Source organism: Tenebrio molitor, chromosome 2 (genome assembly GCF_963966145.1).
Source record: "Tenebrio molitor chromosome 2, icTenMoli1.1, whole genome shotgun sequence".
NCBI lineage: Eukaryota > Metazoa > Arthropoda > Insecta > Coleoptera > Tenebrionidae > Tenebrio > Tenebrio molitor.
Window position 1 is genome coordinate 21,464,423 of NC_091047.1, and position 19,504 is coordinate 21,483,926.

The following is a 19,504-nucleotide window of genomic DNA, read 5'->3' on the forward strand; positions in this document are numbered from 1 at the left end:
TAGAAAATATTAAGATAATTTATTTTTGAATAAGTTATCTATATGTTTTAATCACCTTAAATGGGATTTCGCGAAACAAATTTTGTAAAATAAATTATGTTTGTTCATGGGAGAAAGTTGAATTAAATTTTAAATTATTTAACACATTAACCTTTAACTCTTTATCTCTTTAGACAAGATGGTCAACATTTATCATCAGTGCATTCAAAAGATGCACCGTTAGAAGGTGTTTCGGTTCAATTGCCTCCTACGAAGTTTGACGGATGTTTCCGCACCCAGGAGTTTGAACCTATGACACGCCAATTGCGTGTCCGGTAGGGTTTTCTTTTTACGCGTAGGGGTTTCGCACAATGTGGACCGTGATTTCAAAATGAGGATAGATGCTTCAGATTAATGCAAAGATGTATTGGTGTTTCTGGTTCTACATTTGCTTATCAACTAACTTAAAACTAACGAAAATATACAAAAAGTAAATTCGCACCCCCTCTCCGTCATGGGTAGTACGCTGGTGGTCTTTTGCAAGATGTGACTGAGCCAGATGGCGGAACTTTCCCACTATTGTGAAAGAGACCACCAACGTACCGGCACCGGGGATGATTGTCGACAGGAATATTGGAAGCGGCGTCATAAACTAAATTGGACCGGCCGCTCCAACATCCCGCCCCTCATTGAAGGCTTCCTTCAATATTAAATTTAAACAGTATATACAAATCAATTATGTATGACACATCGGTGTGCACATGTACAATTGAAACTTATGACTAAAGAACAAACGACAAAACAAAAAACAAAAAAAAACGAAATGAATACAAACAAACAAACCAAAATGGGTAAATAGGCACTATCACTAAAAGTTCAAAAAAGTTCGAACGCTCTCACTGGTTAAATGTACATAGAGGCCATGGGTAAAACACACACTTTGTTTATTGAGCGGGTCACTTCACCTTTTGAAGTTTCTAAAGTCACCACACGCACACAACCATCCTTTCCTGGGTGTAGGCGAACGACACGTGCCAAGCGCCATTGAAGGGGTGGTGAATTGTCTTCCTTGATGACCGCTAACTCGCCCACTTCGATGTTTGGAAGACGCTGGTTCCACTTACGGCGGGGTTGTAGTTGCGTCAGGTAGTCCACGGACCACCTTTTCCAAAAATGCTGCCGAAGTTGTTCCACATATTGCCATCGAGACAGCCGGTTGATGGGCAAAGGCGTTACGTCATGCTCCACGGGGGCAGTGAGCAGATCACCTATTAAGAAGTGGTTTGGGGAAAGGGCGATTAGGTCATTGGGGTCGTTGGAGATGGGTGTCAAAGGACGTGAATTCAGGCAGGCTTCGATCTGTGTTAATACCGTGTGCATCTCCTCATATGTTAGTGATGTCAGACCAATCACTCTTTTAAGGTGTGACTTTACGGACCGGATACCTGCCTCCCATATCCCACCGTGATGGGGACTATGGGGAGCAATGAAATGCCACCGGACCGTACGATCGGCTAGCCGGTCAATTACATCGCGTTCGAATTTTTGCGACTTTAACATTTCGCCAAGTTCGGATAATTCATTACGAGCACCCACAAAATTTGTTCCGTTGTCCGAATATAAATTTGCAACGTGCCTGCGACTTGATATGAAGCGTTTGAGAGCGCCCAAAAACGATTGAGAACTCAAATCTCCGACGAGCTCTAAATGTAACGCTTTGGTCGCAAAGCAGACAAACAGGGCGATATAACCCTTTACCGTCCTTTTGCCTCTACCTCGACCCTCTTTCAGGTACACTGGACCGCCAAAGTCAACGCCGCTGTTGAGAAAAGGTCGGGCCGGTTGAACGCGATCTTTGGGCAACTCACCCATTAATTGATACGATGTCGTCGGGTTTGCTCGGAAGCATTTGAGGCAATTGTGAATGATTCGCCGCACCACGGAGCGCCTCGACATGGGCCAGTACCTTTGTCGCAGAGAGGCCAATGTAGCCTGAGGGCCGGCATGCAATAATGAGATGTGCTCCGATTGAACGATTAATTCGGTGATTTCGCACTTAGGTAACACTATTGGGTGCTTAACGTCCGACTCCGACACGTATGAGTCCGCTATCGTCGAGGAAAGGGTTGAGTGATATCAGACGACTTTTCTTGCTGACTTGACGACCGCCCTCGAGTTCTTTGATTTCGGTACTAAACGCTTGATGCTGTACGTTTTTTAGGATGATAAGCATTGATCTTTGTAATTCAGATACTTTCAAGGGACCGGTGTGCTTTGTGATGGGCTTTCGACAGTTTTCCGCGAATCGTAAACAGTACGACAACACGCGTTGTAGTTTGCGCAACGATGAAAATCGAGTAAAAAAATCTGGTGGTAACATTTTCTCGGAAGTTATCGCGACAGCAACCACACGTCGTTGTTCCGGCAACTCCTGATCGTTGGCGAAGTTTGGATTCGTCTGACAGTACTTCGGCCAATGCTGTGCCTCGTCTGACAACCAGGATGGCCCGTGCCACCATAATGGAGAATCAATCAATTCGCGGGGTGAACAGCCTCGCGAAATTATGTCAGCGGGATTGTCTTTGGTGTTGACGTAACTCCAGACGCAATTTTTTGTTAACATCTGAATCTCGGAAACACGGTTTGCGACGAACGTTTTCCAAGTCGCTGGCTCGGCCGCTAACCACGACAAAACGATTTGAGAAGCGAGGGAGAGTTATTGTCTTGAGGGGTGCCACTCGAGATTTAGCGCAAAGTAACCGGGTTTGATGGGGTGTCGCGGTGTTTAAGGATCTGATATAGATGCATGCTCCGTAAGCGCGTTCGGATGCATCGCAAAAACCGTGGAGTTCGAATCCAATGGGATTCTGATTCGAAGTTACCTGCCGAGGAATCTCCAACTGATTCAATTCAGGTAAGCTGGCAATGAATGAATCCCAGGTAGTCAGGATCCTTATTGGGACGGACTCATCCCACCCAACATTTAACGACCATAGCGATTGGATCATTAATTTTGCAATTAGGATGACCGGACCCACAAGACCGAGAGGGTCAAAAATCTGCGCGGTGATTGATAAGATTCGTCGCTTGGTTACCCGATTTCCTGACTGGATCTGACATATGGAATATTTTAACGCGTCATGTGTGCAATTCCATAATAGACCTAATGTTTTGGAGTCGCCATGTTTATCGAAATTCACCATGACTTCATTTTCACTTAACGTGGGCAATAGCTCGGGGCAATTTGATGCCCATTTGTTTAACGGGAAACAGCCTTTGTCAAGGATTGCCACTATATTGTCGCGTAACGCGCGCGCTTCGCGAACCGTTTTTGCTCCAGTTAGCAGGTCGTCCACATACGTGTCCTGCATGATTGACCGCTGAGCTTCGGGATTATTTGAGCCTTCTTCCAGTGCTACCTGTTGTATGCATCGCGTAGCCAGGTAGGACGATGACGCCATGCCGTAGGTAACCGTGTTAAGCTCGTAAACTTGAACCGGATGGGACGGGTCGCGACGCCATAAAATTCGTTGGTACTTTCTGTCCTCTTTGTCCAATTGTATTTGCCGATACATTTTTGTTATATCCGCGGATATCACGATGTTATGCAACCTAAAACGCGTAATGATAGCAAAGAGATCCTGTTGTACCACCGGACCTACCATTAATTTGTCGTTTAGACTGACACCGTTAGAGGTTTTGGCCGATGCGTCAAAGACTACGCGCAATTTAGTGGAAACACTGGACTCTTTTACTACCGAGTGGTGAGGTAAAAAATACCCGTCGTTGGAGAACATTTCGCGATCTTCAATTGTTACCGGTGACATGTGATGCAAAGATTGATATTCGTCCAAGAACAATTGATAGGAAACGCGCAAATCCGGAGATCTTTTTAATCGTCTTTCAAGACCGTGTAACCTTTTCAAAGCGATGTCATAAGACGACCCTAACTCTTTTGAATTGTCTTTGAATGGTAGTCTGACTGTGAATCGGCCGTCATTGTCGCGTTTGACGGTGGAGATGAAATGTGTCTCACACGCTCGTTCAGCGGATTCACTGCGCTGGTTACGACGTGTAAATTCGTCACGGAATTTTGCGGAAGTTTGGCAGGTAGACGCATTGCGCCCCCGGCTATCCATCCCAGGTGGGTCTTTTGGAAAACCGGGTGCACTTTGGTGGCCTTGATTTGACCGACACAGAGGAGGTCCCAAAAGATTTCAGCACCGATTAGAATATCTATGGGACCGGAACGATGAAATTGCGGATCCGCTAGCTTGATGTTATTTGGGATTTGGAGGAGACTTGCATTTATCGATTCCGCCGGCACTGAATGAGTTATGATCGGTACTACAAGACAATTCAAGTTAGCACCGAACGCATTGTGAAATGATTTGACTTGCAGACTGGCGATTTTATTGACAATGCTGCCGTTAGCATTACCAATTCCGGTGACGCGGATGTTGGTTTCTTTCGAATTGACCCTTAAACGTTTGCAAGTTTCGATCGTTACGAAGTTGGATTGAGACCCAACATCAATCAATGCGCGACACGATTGATATTGGCCGGTGTTGTCTCGTACGAGAATGACTGCTGTTGATAAAAGTACCTGCGATTCGTAACTATGACAGTGATGGTTAGCTACGATCGGGGTGTCTTCAGCCGCGTTCGTTGTCACAGGTGCTGCGGGTTCCGTCAAATGGAGCAATGAGTTGTGCATTTTATTACAAATTTTACAAACTCCTGACTTGCATTGGGACGCGGAATGTGAGGTGCTCCTCAAGCAATTGAAACATAATTTTAACCTTTTGACTTCGGCGATCCGAGCCGAAACGGACAAATTTAAAAATTGTTTGCATTGATACATAAAATGGTTTTGATTGCACAACTTGCACGAGGGCTGTTGCGTAGCCAAGTTGGAGGAAGATCTCGTGAACGGCGCTTTTGATTTCTGTTGCGGATTTGACTTGGATTGAACGTCACGGTTCTTTTCGGGGTTTTTGTGAAATTGGATCGCTTCCCACACGCGACAGCGATCCTTGAGGTACGCGTACATGTCCTTTAGCGTTGGCATCGTTTTTTTGTTGGTTGTTTCCCATTCCCGCATGGTAAATGCATCTAATTTTAATTCGATTAAATGGATTATTAGAAGATCCCATGTTTCCGTCGGCGCATCTAACGTTTTTAACACTTTCAAGTGCAAATCTACCTTGTCGATAAGTTGCCTCAGAGACGCGGGAGAATCTTTTGTGACGTTGGGTAAATCGAATAACGCGCGAATATGATTTTTTATGATCAAACGTTGATCGTCATACCTTTCTTTCAGCAAAGCAATCGCGATTAGTAGTATGTAAAATGTTACTTCTGGGCCAGGACATTTGGCGTCTTAAAAATCAAGGCAAAATCTTACAAATTTAGCTGTTTGCCCAAAAGCAAACAACCGAATAGGGCCTAAAACCTCTCAAAAATCATTAATTTTTATCCACCCCAAAAGTTCCCAAATATGTGTAGGCCACCAAAAGTTGGGCACACGAAAAACAGGGTAGAATCCTACAAATTTACTGTTTTCCCGAAAGTAACCATCCGAAAAAGATCTAAAAAACTTACAAAATGCCTTGATTTTAGACACCCCAAAAATAGCTTTTCCTTTCTGGACCAAGCCAATTGGCGCATGCAAAAATCAATTAAAATTACCTCAAAACTGCTCTAAAACCATTGTCAAATCTCTAGATTTCAGACACCTCAAAACAGCTTTTTATTTCTGGACCAAGCCTATTGGCGCATGGAAAAATCAATGAAAATCAACTTAAAGCGTCTTAAAAATCAAGGCAAAATCTTACAAATTTAGCTGTTTGCCCAAATGCACACAACCGAAAAGGGCCCAAAACCTCTCAAAAATCATTAATTTTTATCCACCCCAAAAGTTCCTAAATATGTGTAGACCACCAAAGATTGGGCACACGAAAAAACCGTTAAAATCTCCCAAAATCATGTAAAATTATCTCACGAGCACTCTAAAAAACTCACAACATACCGTGTTTTTAGACACTCCAAAATGGCTTTTTATTTCTGGACCAGACCAATTGGCGCATGCAAAAAAAAGAGAAAGACAACACCAAATCAAAGAGGTATATTTGGCGCCTTACAAACTAATGTGGTGAAATTCCTTTAAAAATCATAATTTTTTATGCTCCCAAAAAATACTCGAGACTCAATAGACCACCAGAAAATGGGCACATGGGAAAATCATCCAAAATCAAACAAAATTACATTAAAAGCACCCAAAAAACCTTACAACATTCCTTGTTTTGAGACACCCCAAAATGGATTTTTACTTCTGGAGAAAGCATTGGCACATGCAAAAAATTCACCAGTCGGAGTGGCGACCGGTAATAATATTAAACAAATAAAAGCTCTTGTTTTTAAATTTCCAAAATGGCTTTTTTATTTCTGGACCAGGATAATAATTGGTAAATCTTGGATTCAGAATATTTACAGAATTGATAAAAATAAGTGCAAAACATTCCCCGTTTTCATTCCGACTACATTGAAGAGTTAAAAAGCCACCGACAAAAAAACAGCGTCAAAAACTTGAAAAAATATCCTTTCTTAGATATCTCCAACTGCGTTTTCATTGCTGGGTCTTAGTTGGGACCAAGATACCTAGAAAGATCTTGGTTGGGACAATAAAAAAATATATAAAATATAATCTGTAATTTACAAAATTTAATAAAAAACACGTAAATTCGGTTGTCATATAAAAAAAGTATAGATACGTAACTGAGACCATAAGAAAACATTGAATTAAGTATATATTTAGTACTACAAAAACAAAAATCATAAATTACTGTTTGTATCAACCTGTCTCTTCATTTGGTGGGAACAGGGTGTTTCCTTCGCTATCCACGCATACTCTTCCCTTCATGATAACTTCCGAACTGTTTTCTTCATTAATGTTTACCAAGCAACCAACAGAGATCTTTCCATCACTAGCTAAAAATACACCCAGAAGAATTTTATTTTCAGTAGTGATATTACAATTTGAACAGACTTTGTAATATTTTTTATCCAATATCTGTTCAAGAGCCTCATCCACACTTTTTGCACTGATGAAGTGTTTAATTTCCAGTACTACCGATGTGTTATCGTTTATCTTGAAAAATATATCAATTCTGGGTGAATTACCGCTGTCAACTTTGAGCTCAGCATAGCAGCACTCATCAATCCAATCCTTTATAAGAAAATATAAATCAGCTTGTATTTCAAAATGGTTCCTGGGGATCTTTGTATTGGTATACAATTTTGCGATGCACATAGCAACTTCAACGCTGTTATCTCTTAGTGACACACTGATGTCTGCCAGAGATTTTAAGCTTGCAATGAATGCAGAGATTTTGGAACTATCAAACTTCCCGGTCTCCTTTTTGAGAAGGCCAGAAAGCACCTTTTGTCTAAGCCGACAATCAATTTCGAAGTTAGGGACTTTTATGTTAATAGAATGATTTTCTCTTTTGATTACATTAAAGAAACCACAATCTGTTAAAAATTGGAAGTACAAATCAACTAATTCTTCACTCACATTTCCACGTTTTATAATTAGTTCATTCAATTTTAAAATATGTTCAGGCTGTATATTCTCAACAATTTTGATTGACGTGGTTCTTTCAGTACAATTTAATAGACGGAAAACCTTGTGATGAAATGGGGTCTCTGCAAGTAAACCATCTAGACGATTCGAACCCATCTTATCCTTCCAGTAAGAGCGTAGACTCAAAGATCGTAAGTAATTGAGAATAGAAAAAGAGCTAAAAATCTTCTTCCCGGTTTTTATAACTGAATATCCATTGTACCACTCATCAATATCCTTTAGCATTTGTTTCTTTTTTTCATTACTCTTTCCTTCTCCATAGACATCCACTAAAAATTCCACTTCGTCTTTTGTAAATCCAAATGATTGAGAAAAAGAATGGGAGTCCAGGAAAAATCGAATTTGAGTATTATTTGGTCCAAGTGATAATATACCTCCCATTGCACAACAGGCCATGAGCAATGCTTTTTTCACAAAACGACAGGATTTCAGAATTTCACGAGTCCAATCGCGAATAACCCCGTTAATCTGCCTGATGTTTTTTTGTATTTCCTCCTTCTCTCCTTCTTCAAAGATCATTTTACAAACAAAGGCATCGAACTCGTCAATAAGTAAAATAACGCCTTTTCCAGTTTCTTCAGTTTTGAAATACAAACTTAAACATTGAGCCAAAAATGGCAGGCCATTTACCACAAAGTCTTTCTTATCTGCTTCAGTTGTGTTTGGGTTAAACCAAAACTTACAATGCTCAACACTATCATAGTACATCAAAAAGTCACTGACATGAAGATCACCCATTAATTCGTCCTGTGTGCTTGACCACACTGTTTTCCCCCTGACTTTTGTTACCAAATATCCGTGCTGCATATATGCTTTTATAATTTCTCTTTTCAGACTTACTATAACATCTTCTTTAGATGAAGTGTCAATGTTCCCGAAATCTATTGAAATGATAGGGTGCTGTCCACAGTGTTCATAAAACCATTGTTTACATTTATCGCAAGTGTTTACAGAAGGTGAACAATGGCACATTTCAAAAATCTTCTTTGTCTTAAATATTTTGAAATATTTTGACATGTTGCTTAAATCCTCAACAAAAATTCCATCTTTTTGTATTACATTTGTGACCCTAACCCCAGAGCTGGTAATGGGAATTCCAAAAAATTTCTCAAGCATCTTTATGATTGATGTTTTACCAAACCGTGATGGAGCAGTAACTAACAGTATGTTATCAGGATCATGATAAAAGTGCCAAGCGAACAAACTCTTATCTATGAAGTCTATGCATCCGTTTAACGCATCATAATCTGAAGTGCTCAAGCTGACCAGTCGCTGTTAAAAAATAAGGAGAATAACATGGTTAAGTTTTTATTAATTGTAACTTACCTTTTCTGGACTTACCATATTATTCAATGTATTATCGCCAAGTCTTATTTTTTTGGATGGTAGTTCATCTATTGGTTGAGGTGTTGAGGTTAATTTTCTGTTATTCATCTAAAAAAAAGTTTCCATTAGTGAAAAGAAAAAAATTATGGAAACGAAAAAGACTACTAAAAGAAAGCAACATTTTTACTGAGTATCACATACGAGTATCTCGATAACAAAAACATTTGAATATAATAAAAATCTTAAAAGATCAATGAATACACATAAAATATCACAAGCCCTTAAAATACGAATAAACTTTTTTTTTAGCTTTGAATAAAAATAAATCTTCAAAATAAAAGATAAGAAAATGAAAGCAATTCTTGCTCTCCAATTACAGAATAGTTCCTACCTATTAGAGGAGAGATTCCAAGAATCAGAAAATATGTTTTTCTAATTTATTTATTCTAATGGTGTTATTATTTAATTTATTAATTGCACTGTCATAATCAACATGCTTATTATCCTGTGATCCTGGAGTATTTCCTTATACTGTCAGTTTTTTTAGTATTTTTTTCAGTGATTTAACAATAATTTCTGGATTTGTAAAGTTTAAATATTTATCGAGTGATCACGTCATATTCCTTTGCTTGTGCACATTTATTTAAATTGTTAATTTCCTTAGCTACTACCCAATCGGACACTAATCTCTTTTACTGAACCTGATGGGTAATATAAAATTTTTATAATAAATTAAAAAAAAAATGCCCAATACTGAAGAGAACAAAATTGTAGCAGAATATTATACACCATTAAAAACAAGACAACCATCTGAACTCCAACAATTTAAAAATAGTTACAAATCTTTTACTCAAGATAAAAAACTAAATATACCAAGAAATATCAATGAAGTAACGCAAATGAGAAATCGTAATTTTGCCATTGAATATCTCAATTCTACCGTAAATAAAAAACTAACAAAGACAGATTTTTGCAAATCTAAAAGTATTTCCAGAAATTCCCTTAATATGGGACTAAATTCAGTTGGAATTAAGATTGCATGTAAAACGAGAACAAACGGGAACAAACCAGAGCAATCCGGAACAAAAGAGAACAAATCGGAACAATTGGGAACAAAAGAGAGAAAAAGCAAAACAAAAAATAAAAAAATATTCGATAATGTAGAACACAAAGCAGGTAGTCGTAAACATATAAGTTTAGATGAAGAAGCAGATGAATTAATTAGTAAATCTTTAGAAACTTTTCAGTCATAAATGGACAAACTAGTTTCATACATTCCCAACGATGAGAAAGAAAAATGGAAAAAAGATTTAAAACCTATTATTACTGAAATAGACAGATTAGAAGATAGAGCAAAAATAGTTGGTTTCAAACAAGAAGTTGTAGATAAATATATTGCAAGAAAAGCAGCTAATTTATTCCTTGAACAATTAATTATGACAGACTGTGAACTAGAATCCGCTAATAATAAAATAGATGAATTGGAATATAAATTAGACAACTACAATAATTATGATCCTAAGAAACTAGCAGAATTAAGAAACAAAACAGTAGTAATACCATCAAACATCGATGATGTAAAGAAAAGAACTCTGAAAATATTTGAAAGACATACTAAAAATATGAGAGCAATAAATGAAAAAACTCAAAAATTGTAAATTAAATGGAAAGTACTGTATTCAAGAATTTAAATATATTCAATGAAGAATATCCAAAATTCCGAAAAAAGTTTTCAAGTCTCATTCAACAAGTTAACAAATTAAAAATTATTATTTTTGTTCTTATGTTTATTATCGTAATTGTAATTATTGTTTTCTTAATTTATTACTTCAACACTAATAAAAAATAGCGATTTATTCAACAATGTCCATGAACGTACCTATGATGATACTAATACGTGTCCATAAGCTAATGTATCTGTAGAATTAGGTAAAAGGTATCTTTTATCATCTTTCCAACTTAGAGACTTTTTCTTTACTTCTTCAGTAAATATATCATGTTTATGACTCCTGATCACTTTCTGTCTATGGAAGTATTCTTTTTGATTAAACAAGCAATTTTTGTAATCTTCAAAACTTATTTCTTTCTTCAATACTGCTTTTTTGATACCTTTTAATTTTTTCGAAACAGACGGTTCAGTTCTGTAACTGTACATTTTTGACCTTAAACCTATGCATTCTAATATCTTAATACCATTCAATTCATCTTTGAACTTCCCTATTACTTTCTTATTTTTATCAGAATATAATGAATGATCCTTTGGATAATCAGATGTATCAAAATAGTCGAGATTGTTTTTCATAAATTCATAGAAATCGGCATTTTTAATCTCATATATAAAGCTATCAGTGTCTCCATAAAGAAGTTTTACGTTTTCATTGAATTCTTTTTTAATTACATTGTAATGGAAGTTATACATTAATAATTTCGATAAATCTAACACAGCTTGCCCAATATAAATTGGTTTATTAAACAATACTTTTGTTTTAAAATTGTGAACTGCTGCCAGGTGTTTGCTAAATATAGTTCTGTGTTTAAAATTAGGTTTGTTTATTGCTTTTTGTAATTTTTCTTCATCACAATATAATTTAATATTTTGTTGGTTTCTAACAGATTGCATAGACTTACCATATGGGGCATTAACCATTAATTTCCAGAAATCTTTTTCAAAATCATTTTTCGCCTTTTGTCTTTGTTCAGTATTGAATTTAACATATGATGCTATAAAATTTGACTGAGTAAATTTTATACCTCTGTGAACCTTTGTTATTCTAATACCTAAATTTTTGTAAAGTTTTAATGTTTCGTAATGAATTATATAATTTTTCTTATCATAGAAATGACAAAGTAGTTTTTCTACTTTTCCGCCCGGAGGAATTCTATTTTCCGGAGCTAAAGGGAGATCATTGAATTTGTTATGAATAGCTAAGTCTACTGGAAATGCTAAATCGACTTCCAAAACATAACCCGTATTACTATCTGATACCAATATACCGTCGACATTTTTAATTTCATCACAAGTCAACCATTTAAAGTCTTTTTCTGGTAATTTCTGAGATAAAGCCCATCCATATAGATTATTAGCATCTATATAGATAATCTGAGTATTTTCATCTGCTTGCGAATACCTGTTACTACACTGTGACATTTAGTAACTGAAATTTATGTATCATTGTAAAGTCTTCATTTTCCAGTTTCATAAACTCGCATTCCATCTCTAAATTAATTTTAATATTTTTGTGGAGATTTAAAGCATTTATAATTATTTTAATAGCCTTTTCTTTTATCATATCCATGTATGTTTCCATATCTATACCTTCTTCTAGATTATTATGTTGATACGTTAATAATCTTCCCTTAAAAGCAACCTGAACTAAAATAAAATCTGGCTCTGGATTATGTCTTGCTTTATGCAACTGCATTCGACTTTCCTTAATATATTTTCCACATTCATCACACTTGATCTTTTTTACTCTTTCTTTTTTTGGTTTAGAAAATATGGCATCATCAAACGGAAATATTTCCAAGCTCTTCTTGTTTTCTCTTTTTATTTTTAATTGCTTTTCAGCATTAATAATCTCGTCTATCAATTCTGCCTTATTGTATCTTTTAATGTATCTTATACCTAAGGATTTTGCCATATTACGTAATTCGAGCAAACGACGACTATTCCAAATCATGTTTTAATTTATGCAAATGTATTCGAGTTTCCTCGATATATGTTCCACACATATCACATTTTATCTTCTTTACTCTATTTTTTTTTGGTTTAGCAAATATATCGTCATCAAACTGAAATGTTTTTAGGTTCTTTTTGTTTTCTTTCTCTTTATGGAGGTGCATTCGGGTGCTTTTGATATATTTTCCACATATGTCACATTTGATTTTACTAACTCTCTTTTTCCTTGGTTCAGCAAATAAATCATCATCAAATGAAAATATTTCTGAATTCGCTTCGCTCATGAGGACTCTGTCCGAATTCCGCAAAGGAGGCATAACTGACTTTTTTCCGTTTTTTATTTCCTTATGTAATTGCTCTTCAGCTTTAATAATAGCTTTTATTAAGTCTGCTTTATTATATTTTCTAATATATTTGATGTCTAATGATTTTGCAATATTAAACAGTTCAGATAAACGAAGATTACTTAAGTTCCTTCGTTCCATTTATTATAGGAAAAAATCTAACAAACAATTTTTAGTAAATAAATAAATTCAATCCATTTTTATGCAAATCTGTTTTTATATGCCTTTTAAAATTAGTTCTAGTGTAATATCTACCACAATCACATAATAAACGAGTAGAATTAACTGCTTTTTTACATTGTTTACATGTTTTTTCATATTTATTTCTATAGTTATAAAAATCATCTGGACATTTTAATTCCAAACAAATGGAGCAAAGACTTGTCATTTATTAGAAAATGTATTCATCAAAGACTTCAAGATTACGAAAGTGTATTTTAAGAAAATCTAAGTTTGCCAAGGTTAATACGTTATTTTCATACATTTTAAACTGATTAAACATATTCCGATATACTAATCGTTCAAAGTCATTATTGGCTTTACTTCTCATATCGTTTAACCTTTTCTGAAACATTTGCCATGTTTCTTGGTCATCGTTATGTGAGCGATTCATTTAATTTATCACATTTTTTTTCATAAGAAATTATTCATAAACAATGCGTGTTAAAGCACACTGTCCTTGTTTAGGTAAAACTGTGAGAAGCCTCAGAATTCAAGAATGCGTGTTATATATGGAGGTGATCATTTTAATGATCATTTAATCAATTGTCGAAAAAAATAATAAATAATACTTGTAATAAAAGGGATCCAGTACAATATATGAGGCAATATGAAACCTACGTATGTATATAGAGAAAGAGAAAGCTATTTGAAATAATTATATGATGAAGACAAATAACGTATGTAGCTAGTATAAATGGGATCGGTCACCCAATAATAAAAAATAAATTAAATTATTGACATAGATAATACTGTTACTTGTAAGTTTATGATCAAGACGTATTTTTCATATTAGATAATGATAATCAACCTTTGTTTAAAGGTAAAGATTTAGCAAAAATATTGGGTTATGAAAAATCAACAAATGCTATAAGTGATGACGTAGGTGTTGATTTTAAGAGAAATTGCTAGTCGTATTTTTTGGAAATATGTTTTTGCAGAAAAAGAAAAATATTAATCACAAATAACTTGTTAGAATTCGCCTTCGGCTCATGAGTGGACTATGTCCGCGAATTTATGGGATTTATAGATGAAATAAAAAGTGGCAAAATTTGCCACGGGTGATTGAAGAATAAAAAGCGAAGATTTTTAGAATTTTTAAAATACAACGAAATTTCATATGAAGAAATAGATTATAAACATGGTGAAACAAATTTGTATGAATATATACAAAATTATTAAAAATTTTTAAAGAATTAATAATCATGTTGAATAACAATAAGGCAAAAAAGTTAGGAAATATTATATTTTAAATTAGAAGAAGAATTGCTAGATAAATAGAAAAATTACGTTAACGAATATAATCTTTTTTTCTAACACTAATATCTTATACTGTTTCCATGGTGCATTTGAGCTCACACCTTATGTTTCCCATAAAATACGCTTTCTCTATAAGACACGTCGTCAATAGCAACGTATCTTATAGAGTCATAATAGTTATTTACACTACGAGAGAGGAAGGTAAAGCTTTTGTTCACGCGAATTGCATGTTCGGCCACGACGCGCAGCGGAGTGGTCGATGCAATTCAAGTGAACAAAAGCGGCCTTACTCTCGAGTGCTGTATTTGATTTTGTTCGATACCAGACATAACTCCTTAGAAAATGAGTCTGTAACTTTATATTCAAAATTTTAAATAAAATTAAAATAAAATAAATAAATCACATTTTCGGAGAGATCTGTTGCTATGGAAAAAAATAAAATACAAAATAAACAAAGTTTTGCAAAGTCAATAAAGTGATTGTGCACACCACGTTGTGGAAATGGATGACGAAGAATTCTGTGTTCCTGATGACGTCCTGGAAGAGGCAAGTGTCGCGAAGTACCAAATGCTGCATACGAAATCAAAATTACGATACCAGAAAGAATTGGAAATATTTACACAATGGCAGACCGAGATCAAGGGAAAAGACGAAAGCAGCATCAGCGCGGTTATTCAATGTTGAAGAGTACACTGTTTGTATTTCAAAACGTTTATATCTCCAGGTATCCAGGTAAGAGGTTTTTTTAATAAGCTATTAGTTCTTTTAATATAATAAATTGTACAGGTTCAACAGTCTCACCTCCTTTTTGAAAACAAAATGTAGAAACTATCAGCCGAAAAAAGCTACAACTTCTTCAAGAAACGATGTTTGCAAGTTTTTACTGGAAGCGGCGGACCAAGAGTGGATCCTTCAGAAAGTTGTACTGATGATGGGCATATTCGGTGGCCGTCGTGATTAATTATGTAAAGTGATGAATTGTTATACAGTGAGTTTTTTTTAAGACTGGCCATAGGGTTTTACAAGCTACATTTTTCAACCCCCCGTTAACTTTTGTCCTCATGAAAATATTCAACCCAGTTTTGTAGTAAAGTTGTGGGATATGATAATGTATTGAAACAATTTCAATTTAATAACCAGAATCAAGGAATAAATTATAGCAAAAAGACATTTTTTGAATTCCGTTTGCTCTAATTTTAAATTTTCAGTAGGCTAAAATTTCACCTGACATGTAATTGATTATGTGATTGCTAACTGCCTCTGGAGGCCATTTTGAACATTTCATTTAATTTTTATTAAAGTAAAGAAACTTGTTATAACATAAATAATGAATCTATCGTTATAAAATGTAAAATATCAATGTTCACACTATTTTTTGCAAATAACATTTTATTTGTAAATTGTCTATTATAACCATTTAGGTATTACAAATACAAAGTTAACAGGAGGTTGAAAAATTAGCATGTAAAACCCTCTGGCCAGTCTTAAAAAAACGCACTGTATACGTTATTCACGTTGAATTGAACATTTCAAGGTCAAATAATTTAGCAAACAGTGACATGCAGGTAAATACCGTTCACGATGGATTGAGCATTGCTAAATTCGCATTATGTTGGTTAGCTGCATGTCACTATTTACAAAACATAATTACAGATCCAAAAAATAAAATTATTTGTCCTTGAAATGTTCAACTCCACGTGAATAACGTTTAGTTATTATTGGTATGTAATTATTTTCAATATACAAATTCTTTTTCATAAAATCGAATTTCAATTATGCGTGAGCGAAAGTGCGTGAGCGAAAGTGGAACCTTCACTCACTGGTAACCATGGATACAGACCCACTTTCTAGGGAGGTATCGAACAAAATACGCTCCCACATATTATTCAAGTAACATTTTATTCATCATTTTTACAGTAATTATCACAAAAGTGAAAAGTACAATTATTGAATTGGAACTGCCACATTAGCTTCGTGCTCTTGTTCCTAACATCTTCTTTAACTTCTGCTGTTTCATCCAATGCAAGTGGCCGGCCATCGAAAACTGGCAATCTTTACATTTTCTTCAAATGATTCTTGCCGTAATGTAAATTAACTTTTAATGAAGTTCTACACACCTACCTCATATCAAGAAAAGCCAAAATGACATCTTCCGTTACCTCCGTGATGCTTTTTTCATTGTTCCGGCCTTGAAACGAAACATACACCTTTTCATATGCACTTTTAGACTTCATTGGTAACAAATTGCCCCTTTTTTCTTATTTCTTCTGGAACGTTTTGGCACATTTCATCGATGAAAATTGTTTTTTTCCAAGTTTGTTGATATTATTACCATAGTACCCACGGCAATCTCCGCATTTTGTGTATTGTGACGCGCCTCGAATAATTTCTGAATTTATTAAAATTTCTGATAAGATGTTAGTGTTAGAAAAAATCTTGAAGACAACGCGTGTTTTATAGTTTAAAAATCTCGATCTATTAAATCCTCGCTCCCTGCGGTCGCTCTGATTTAAACTACGATCTCGATTTTTAAATCGTCTATAAAACACTTGTTGTCTTAATAGCTATAAAGCAATACATAATTATAAAATTAATCCTAATCCATTAAACCTGTTTGATTTCATAAATAAAAATATCTACTCCTATAAAATTAATTTGAGTACGTGGTTTACCGATCTATGGTTTACGTTATTTAAAAGAAAAATATAATAATAACAAATGATCTTTTATGCTTTGTACAATATGGAATTTCAGTAGGGGATGGCTATCCCCCACTGAATTTACGCGATATTAAGAAAGATTTAAAGAAAATTTTAGAAAACTATAAAATAGAATACCAAATAATAAATTATGATAAGATTAAAAATGAATTATCATATTATAAAAAACTGATGATAAAAGATATTATAAATGTTTTTACTTTTATAATGTTTAACTTTCATTTGAATATAGAAAAATCACTAGAAAAGATAGTCAGATAAAGCAAATTGAAACGATAATCTGAAATTAAGAGAGATGGTTAAAAATATTGTAAAGTTAACCAAAGACCATATAATATAATAGTAAAGTGGGTACAGGTTGCAATGAAGCAACAAGCATGTTGTAACTTAATTTTCTCCATAAATAAGGATTATTTTTCTTCTAAGTGTTGGTGATACTGTAATGTAATATATAGCCAAACACTTGCAACCTGTACCGACTTTATAATAGTTTTATTCTAGTTATTAACTACTACCATGTTTTGGACGCAAAAACAATGTTTTTCTTTATGACATTAGAGAATTAAAGAAAGCACGAACGCACGTACGTAACGTAATTTTTTAGTGTTTTATTATGAATTTTAACTATAAAACATTTTCTTCTTGAAGTTTTTTTAATTGGAACTAACAATCTCAGGCTTAAACGCGTTTTATTAAATGCCATTCATAAAGCTTGTTCACCTAATAAAAAAGCAAAAACGTAGAAAACCTACGGTACGTACATACGTGCGTTCTTGTTTTCGCTAATTGTCTATTGAAAAACGATTACAACAAAAATCACGTTCGTGGGTCAGGATTCTTTAGGCACAACCGTTGAAAATGAACATAATGTCAGACGAATTACATTTAGTAAATATCAAGACATTGACTCACCTATTAAAAACTGTGATGCAAACGCCACTGCTGTATCAACTGTCAACAGTGTCAACCACAGAACACTTCACCTTCACCAGAACACGTCAACTGTCAACTGTCAACTGTCTACGCAATCGACAAGTAAAAAGCCAAACTGAATTACCGACCGAAACAGCGCCGCGCGCGATCCTGGTCTAGATGGCGCCATCCATATTATCGTTTTGCATTAAACTTTATTATAAAAATATGTAAGCTTTTTAATATCACAAATACAAAATTAAAAAAAAACTCAATGTTAGTAAGTTGTGTTACAAAAAAAATTATAACTACGTAACAATAATGACATTGTTGGTTGCCTATCGTTGAATACTATCTACAATATGAATAAGCAATTTCTATGACGGAAAAAAATTGGTTTTACAGTAAATCCGTTTTTTTAAACGAGTAGGCCGATGTGTCAGCGTATTTTTGAAGGATACCAATGCTCGACCATCGACCGTCTTCTGTTTAGTAAAAACGCTCAAAAGTCAAAATGCGTTATTCGTTATTAAATTTAAGCGCTGCACGATTGAGCGTATTCAGCGTATTACGTGCGTGCTTACCCTTAAAAAATAAACTTAATTTGGACACAATAATTGTTATGTACACTAGTGCGTAGCGAATTTCATTTTTTTAATTAATAAGAAAATTAGCATAGACAATATAATATATTCAATCCGAAAAATACTGAAGATCCTCTATAGGCGTGTTGGTAAGATATTCGCGTTCAATCCAAGGGGTCTCGAGTTCGAATTGTTGCGAATCCAACTTTTTTTTGATTTCGTAATATTGCGCAATTTAATGTATTATTGTAGCTGATTAGAAATTATAATGGACAAGACCTAAATAGCTCAGCTAGTAGAGAGTTAGACAGATAATTACAAGGTTTTGAGTTCGATTCCTATCGCCGCCTTTTTTTATTGAGAATGCAGTTGTTCTTAAATCTGAACTGGTGAGATCTCGAGTGGCCATAGAGATTGAGGACCCACGAAGATTGACGGACAACTGAGTGCTGCCAAATATTCTCAAAACATTTCTCGGTATTGGGACTCTTCCATCTATTCATGACTTACAGTAATATCGAACAACAATGACCTGTTCTGGTGATTCGCCAAAGGCTCACGAGTCGAAGACGAATTCAGGATTGATGGTCGTGCCGATGATTCTCTTCGATAGACACATACCTATAAACGGTATAAGCTGTCGTGAAAGAGGAGATGCTGTAAGAATTGATCGGATTGTAGTCGGAATGAAAACGGGGAATGTTTTGCACTTATTTTTATCAATTCTGTAAATATTCTGAATCCAAGATTTACCAATTATTATCCTGGTCCAGAAATAAAAAAGCCATTTTGGAAATTTAAAAACAAGAGCTTTTATTTGTTTAATATTATTACCG

At 35.0% G+C, this 19,504-nt stretch overlaps 1 protein-coding gene and 1 long non-coding RNA gene across 2 annotated transcripts; one reads left to right on the plus strand and one right to left on the minus strand.

The window, feature by feature from the left end:
- Window positions 1-202: 202 nt before the first annotated feature.
- On the minus strand, window positions 203-18,250 carry LOC138122868 (uncharacterized). The gene is made up of 3 exons (XM_069037253.1): window positions 18,085-18,250; window positions 8,951-9,058; window positions 203-8,896 (listed from the first exon to the last, which is right to left on the minus strand). Exon 3 carries the CDS (start codon window positions 5,081-5,083, stop codon window positions 3,926-3,928), a length of 1,158 nt encoding a protein of 385 aa, XP_068893354.1. The 5' UTR covers window positions 5,084-8,896; window positions 8,951-9,058; window positions 18,085-18,250; the 3' UTR covers window positions 203-3,925.
- LOC138122869 (uncharacterized) lies at window positions 13,449-16,214 on the plus strand. The gene is made up of 2 exons (XR_011156640.1): window positions 13,449-15,184; window positions 15,239-16,214. It is a non-coding gene; the product is annotated as an uncharacterized lncRNA (long non-coding RNA).
- Window positions 18,251-19,504: the final 1,254 nt, after the last annotated feature.